This window comes from Solanum tuberosum, unplaced genomic scaffold (genome assembly GCF_000226075.1).
Source record: "Solanum tuberosum cultivar DM 1-3 516 R44 unplaced genomic scaffold, SolTub_3.0 scf00513, whole genome shotgun sequence".
Classification (NCBI taxonomy): Eukaryota; Viridiplantae; Streptophyta; class Magnoliopsida; order Solanales; family Solanaceae; genus Solanum; species Solanum tuberosum.
The window spans coordinates 92,866-99,328 of NW_006239433.1; the positions used below are offsets into that span (position 1 = coordinate 92,866).

At 30.2% G+C, this 6,463-nt stretch overlaps 1 protein-coding gene and 1 non-coding gene across 2 annotated transcripts; both read right to left on the minus strand.

Annotated features, from left to right (window-relative positions):
- Nucleotides 1-426: 426 nt before the first annotated feature.
- Nucleotides 427-2,911, minus strand: LOC102590744 (nitrile-specifier protein 5). The gene is made up of 2 exons (XM_006364748.2): nt 2,745-2,911; nt 427-1,559 (listed from the first exon to the last, which is right to left on the minus strand). The coding sequence occupies exons 1-2, from the start codon at nt 2,778-2,780 to the stop codon at nt 618-620; spliced, it is 978 nt and encodes a 325-aa protein (XP_006364810.1). The 5' UTR covers nt 2,781-2,911; the 3' UTR covers nt 427-617.
- A 2,806-nt stretch (nt 2,912-5,717) lies between these two features.
- TRNAE-UUC (transfer RNA glutamic acid (anticodon UUC)) lies at nt 5,718-5,789 on the minus strand. Its single transcript has one exon. It is a non-coding gene; the product is annotated as a tRNA-Glu (tRNA).
- Between the last annotated feature and the right edge of the window lie 674 nt (nt 5,790-6,463).

Below are 6,463 nucleotides of genomic sequence, written 5' to 3' on the forward strand. Positions count from 1 at the left end.
GTACCGATTAAGGCCTTACTAGGTAAATAAAACTTAAACCTAAAAATGAAATGTTGAGTTTATTTTAATTTACTAAAGTTGAGTAAATTTAAGATATAATATATAAATATTTTTAAAAAAAAATAAAACGTGTCATTTCACTTGGTCTAGTTTCACATTTATACCCTCCAATTTTGAGTGTGCGCAAGTAGACACTTAAATTTGTATAAAGTTGAACAATTAGACACATAATCCTATGTGGCATAACACATGGTAGGACACAAATTTCCATGTTGGATGCTACGTAGGATGTGTGTGTCTATTTGTTCAACTTTATATAAATTTAAGTGTTTATTTATGCACATCTAAGTTGGAGGGCATAAATATGAGTTGAAGTCAAGTGAAAGAACATATTTATGTATTATGCCTAAATTTGAACAGAGAAAATTAGTGATCCAAACCAAGAATTTCAACAACACATACCCTGGTTTAACAAATTGAACAAACCTTTACAAAAATATCAATAAACAGTCACTGAACATATTTTCCACCCTTATCCAATACAAGGCTAAAAACTCAAATTTCACCTTACAGATTATTTTTTTCTTACAACATTGAAAACATGTCATTTCCAGCACTCAAATCTCCACCAGAGGAGTGAAAAAGAAAATGTCACCAAGCCTATCATTGCTTGGTGTATTGCCACCATAAACCAGCATCCCCTCTTGGCCATCTCGCCGTCCACTAGCAAAGGCGCACCACCCTCGTGGCCCTGGATGGTCACCGGAATCCATCCACCGTTTCCAAACTAGTGTGTCTGTGTCGAGTGCATAGACATCACCCGAAAATTTCCCAGCACCTAAGTGACCTAAGTCACTAGGGTCTATTTCACCACCATAGATAAAAATGTATTTCCCAATCCCAACTGTTGAAAATACACTCCTAGCAGTAGGTTTTTCACCATTTGTCTCAACTTGCATCCACTTTTCTTCAATTGTATCAAAGTAATGCACATCATCAAGCTCATCACCAGAAAATCCGTAGACAACCCATATTTTGCCTAGGACCACTGTCAAACCAGGTCCACCTCTTGGTTTACAATTTTCCCCTGGTACAGGATATTTGATCCATTTCTTATCAACAACGTCATAACCCCAAAGATCACTTAGCCTTCCATCATTTCCGCAACCACCAAATACATAGATCCTCCTTTCATCAGAAGTCATCGAGTGGTAGCTCCGGTGAGGAGGGCCATCATTACCACAAGACAATAAGGTCCATTTGTTTGTAGCTGTGTCAAAAGAATAAAGCTCGTTAAGCTCCTTATGTTCAGCATCTCTGCCACCAAAGACATAGATAGTCTCCCCTACAGTGGCCATAGTGACACCTACACGAGGTGGAGGGACATCCCCAGCAGCATCAGCCACGGACCATTCTTGGCTATTGAGATCAAACACGTACAATTTGTTGTCAACAGGGACACGAGGTGTGAACTCACCACCGAAGGAATAGACCTTATGCCCCACAATAGTGATGGCATGTGAGCTTCTTGCCCCAGGTCCGGCGCCTTTTTCTTCCAGCTGCATTTGGAGGGTCAATGTAAATAAGAATCCAACAACAAGTTTAAAATTGGTCACACGCTTCCACAGCCTAGGAACTTGAAGGAAAATTGAAATATTATCCCGTTTACGAGAATGAAACAAACACCATTCTAAGTCTATGTAACAATATCATGACATCAACTTGAAAGTATAAAGACTACAAAAGGGTTACTGAAACAATCAAGAAATAGCTACTTTATCTAGTAGAAACCATCAAGAGAAACAATTCATAATTAAGGCAGAGAACTACATTTCTGAAAAAAACCAAAACTATGGTAATCCTAAATGTGCAATTGCTAATGTATGAAGGTGACCACCAATTCTGCATCAATTGACATCAATTCTGCACAAGATAGGTTAAACTACAGCTTAATCCCCAATAACATAAGCATTTTTCAAGGTATATACTTGTATCACATCCTATTACTAGTTCTATATGAAAGAACACAAGAAATATTTTTTCTTGAAACTATCTTAGTAGCTCAGTTGGCTAACCTATAACCCAAACTTTCACCTTGTTGATCTCGGTGAAAATTAGATTCCCCATCTTGCAATCTCCTCCCCCGTTTCCACTTCCCTACCCCAATTTTTTTTTAAATATAAACCAAAATGACCACCTATTTGTTCGTTAATCGAGTTTAGAATAAATTAAGTTCAACAAAAGGTTGTCAAGCTAGTATGCTTTCCTTTTTAGTCAATTTTAAAAAAAATTATACATTTCTCTATTTAATAAAATTTAACTCAAATGCCCATTTTACTTCAATAAATTGATCTATAGCTGCACAAACAACTATCACTTATTTCAAAATTATTAGTTTTTTGTTTTAGAACTCCGTGTCAAATCAAACTATGACGAATAAATTGGGACAATTCACGTGCTTTTATTCCGTACATTCTTAATCACATAACTTATCCCCTTTTCATTCAGGCTGAAATCACCAACTAAACCTTTATCAATTTACCAGCATAAGTTATGTTATCTCAATTCTCTACTAAGAACTCGTATACAGGTTCAGCCAAACTCAGTAACTTTATCATTCTAAAATTCAGTACTCATAAAATTAAAATTCTAGTTCCATCCATACAAACAAAAAAGAACTAACTACAACAAGAAGACTCAATAAGAATGCAATAGGTGAAACTAATAGGGAAAAGAGCCAAAACCTTGATCCATTTGCCTTGTGTTGCTACTGCAGCCATGGCTTATAAAAAAATCTTGTCACTAAGCAATTCTACTATTCTGCTGTTTTTTTTTGTTTCCTCTCTCTGTTGAATCATCAAAGTGTGAAATTTAAAGAGGCTTTTCATTTGCCTTATGTCATGGTTTTAGTACTTATCTGTTCCTAAAATTGCCCTTCCAATTGGATAACAATTACAAAAACCCCTCTTTTTGTTTCTTCTAAATCTTGGGGCGTGGATAAGACCTTCTTCTATTTTATTTGTTAATTTTAAATTTTATGATACAATTTTTTTTATTTTTCTAAAATTCATGACAAGTTAAAATGAGATAAAGACAAATTAAACAAAGAAAGAAGTATTTTATAGTTTTCTGACTTCACTATACTTGTTTTTGCTTTCTCTCCGTCTTAATTTATATGACATATTTGACTTACCATAATAGTTAAGAAAAATATGATAAATATCTTTTATAGCATGTTTAACTTATTGTGAGGTTTAAGAAAAAAATGATTTTTTAAAAAAAATTGTGGTTAAAATAACTATTAAATATTTGTGTGATTATAAAATATTTTATTGAGTGTAAAAAAATTAAAATTTTGAATTATTTTTAATTATATAATAATATCATACTTTTTAGGGAAAATGGCATGATATACCCCTCAACTTTGTCATTTAGAGTTGATATACCCCTCGTTATGAAAGTGACTCATATATACCTCTATTGTTATACAAATATCTCATATATACCCTTCTCTCTAATGGAAGTGAAAAACTTAATTTTAGTTTAATTTTTTAATAATATTTTAAAACAAAATATAATCCCATATGGGTATACTTAATCCTCCTCAAGCATTTTTTTTTTGAATTTTTTATGTTTCAATGACTAATTTAGATTTATTATTTTGATGGTCAAATTTATTTACGTTTCACTAATATTCTTGTAAAATTTATTATAGATGACCCAATTTTTTTTCAAATACAAAAACTAAATTACAATATAGTCGAAAAAATAGTTTTAAATTATAATATAGCCAAAAAAAATTGTTTTAAATTTTTTTCTTACATTAAGGAATAAAAATAAAATAAAATAAGAATAGGAAACTCAAATAATGATAATCAAAGAAGGTCAAAAAATAATTTATGTATGAAAAAGATTAAAATATACCTTGAACTTTGCTAGAAGGATCATATATACCCCTAAATGATTTTTAAAAAAATTAAAGGCTAAATATATAAATTTAAAACTAATTTTTTCACTCCCGTTAAATGAAGGGGTATATGTGAGCTCATTTTGTAACGGTAGGGATATATGTGAACCGTTTGTATAACGGTAATGGTATATATGAGTCATTTCATAACGAGGGGCATATCAGCTCCAAATGACAAAGTTGAGGGGTATATCAGACCTTTTTTCCTAATTTTTAAAATGAATTAAAAAGAAAAAAATCTAGAACAAAGAAATATTACTTGATTCTTTTATTAGGTGAAGAAAAAACTTTTGGGATTGAAAGAATGCCTTTATGGTTGTTGGAATTTAAATTCATAAAACCATGCATGATACTCCCTCCCTCCGTCTCTATTTATTTTTTAATGTGATTTATTTTTTTATTTATTATTTTTGATAAATTAAAAAAAGACGATTTTTGTTTTCCTATTATACCCTTAATTTATTAACATTGAGTTAATGTAGTGAGTAAATATGTTTGAGAGCCTATCAATTAATTATAAGGATAAAAAGATAAATTTGATATATCAAACATTATTTTCTTAATAGATCTGTCTAAGTCAAAAACTGAAAAGCAAATAGAGACAAATGGAGTACCATGGGAAATTAATCAATACTCACTAAAAAAGAAGTTGAATTTGGAAATTCCTAGATTCCCATGAAGAGCATGAATGGAGCCTTTTCATGTGTAATGATAAAAAAAAAATCAGAGTTGATAAGTTTGTGATTAATCTAATTGCATAATAACATTATCTTTTGGATTAGTTTAATTTAAAAGTGGACGTCACAGAAGATGTTATAAAGTAAGCAATGCATTTCATAAAAGTTTGATAATTGATATGGTATTTAATATTTATAAAAAAAAAATGAAATATCAAATATTATATTGAAGTAGGTAGTTATACAGAAAAATATATATATTATTATTATACTATAAAATATATAAAATAGTATTAATATAAAATAAATTATTGAAACTTTGATTTCTCTACCTTGATTGAAATATCCTCTTTGAGAGATTGATTAACGAATGTAATTGCTTGTACTTTATTTTAAATATTTCTACATGCGGTGTTAGTATGATATGATTAAGGCATTTCTTGAAAAGTCAAAATCATAATTTTCTATTATTATATATAAGCTGAAGTCGATCAAACTATGTTACCCATTTACTTTAGCATAAAATATCAAAATTAAACATAAAAATATTATATCATACTGAGTTAATTTTATATAGTAATTGAATAGCATTTTCAAAAATCAAAACTTAAAATTATCGAATCATAATTCATAGTGCTATATCATGCCTACCTTACTCATAGGAACCACAAAGTACAAAACGCATTATATATAAGGCCCCATTTATTTTCTAAATATTTACATGACACAGTCATGTCATTAAATAAGTATAGAAAATTATATTCTAAAATATAACCATAAAAATTAACTTGACAAAGTTAAATGACTTTTGAAAAACAAAATGACAATTATCCATTGAGGCAAAATATTAAAACCATCTTTTCTATTACTAATTTCAATTCATTTTTTCCAAAGCATAACTAATCTTTTGACAAAATTTCTAGTTTGGAAAATGATAATAAAACAGAGAAAAATCATTTCATGATTATTGTTTTATATTATTTTTATTTTTTTTAAAAATCATTTATAAGATCACATTGAATATATTGTTGTTATTGGTTGGAAATAAGAAAAAAGTAGAAAAATGCAAAACGTTCCGTTATCGGGAATCGAACCCGGGTCTCCTGGGTGAAAGCCAGATATCCTAACCGCTGGACGATAACGGATTTCATGCCAAGCAAACTGCATTGCTTGATTTTATCTCTTCTTCCTGTTATCACTTGAGATCCAAAACATTTGCGGCTTGTAAATATGTTCTTCTCCACGTAAATATATTTTATTATTTGGGGGGGGGGGGGGGGGGGGGGGGGGGATTACGTTTACTTGTATTTGCTATAATTTCTACTATCGTTCGATATTGAGGCTTTTATTTTTTGTAACCAACTTTCGTTGATTAATTGGATCCGTTCATCGATGGTCGGTATGATGGTCCAAAAGAAATGAATTGAATTGCTTACACGTTTGATCCTCTGATTTACTATTCTCAAAAATTAGCAATTCATTTATTCAGTATAGATAATAGTTAATGGTAAACTTGGATTTAACTTAAAATATTTTAAGAAAATTTATCCTCCTTTGAACAATTGGTTAACTTTACGTTAGGTTCTCCTCAACTAAATAGATAAATTTTCACTTTATTTTCTTGGAGTTCTAGAAAATACACATTTAGAAAATGATTTTGTCTTCCATGTGTTTTCTTATCGTTGCATTCCACTTTAATTTTCCCTTTTCAACGTCTAATAATGGATAAAGAGAATGAAAAAAAGAACATAGAAATAATAGAGAAGAGAAATTAGAGTCTAATCCCTGAGAAAATATTACTTTATTTAATTTCTTAAAT

Excerpts from the sequence above, each read along its gene's own strand:
- LOC102590744 (XM_006364748.2), bottom strand. The coding sequence starts at position 2,780 with ATGGCTGCAGTAGCAACACAAGGCAAATGGATCAAG. Across the intron at positions 1,560-2,744 it reads CACAAGGCAAATGGATCAAG|CTGGAAGAAAAAGGCGCCGG; the intron begins GTTTTGGCTCTT and ends CTCCAAATGCAG.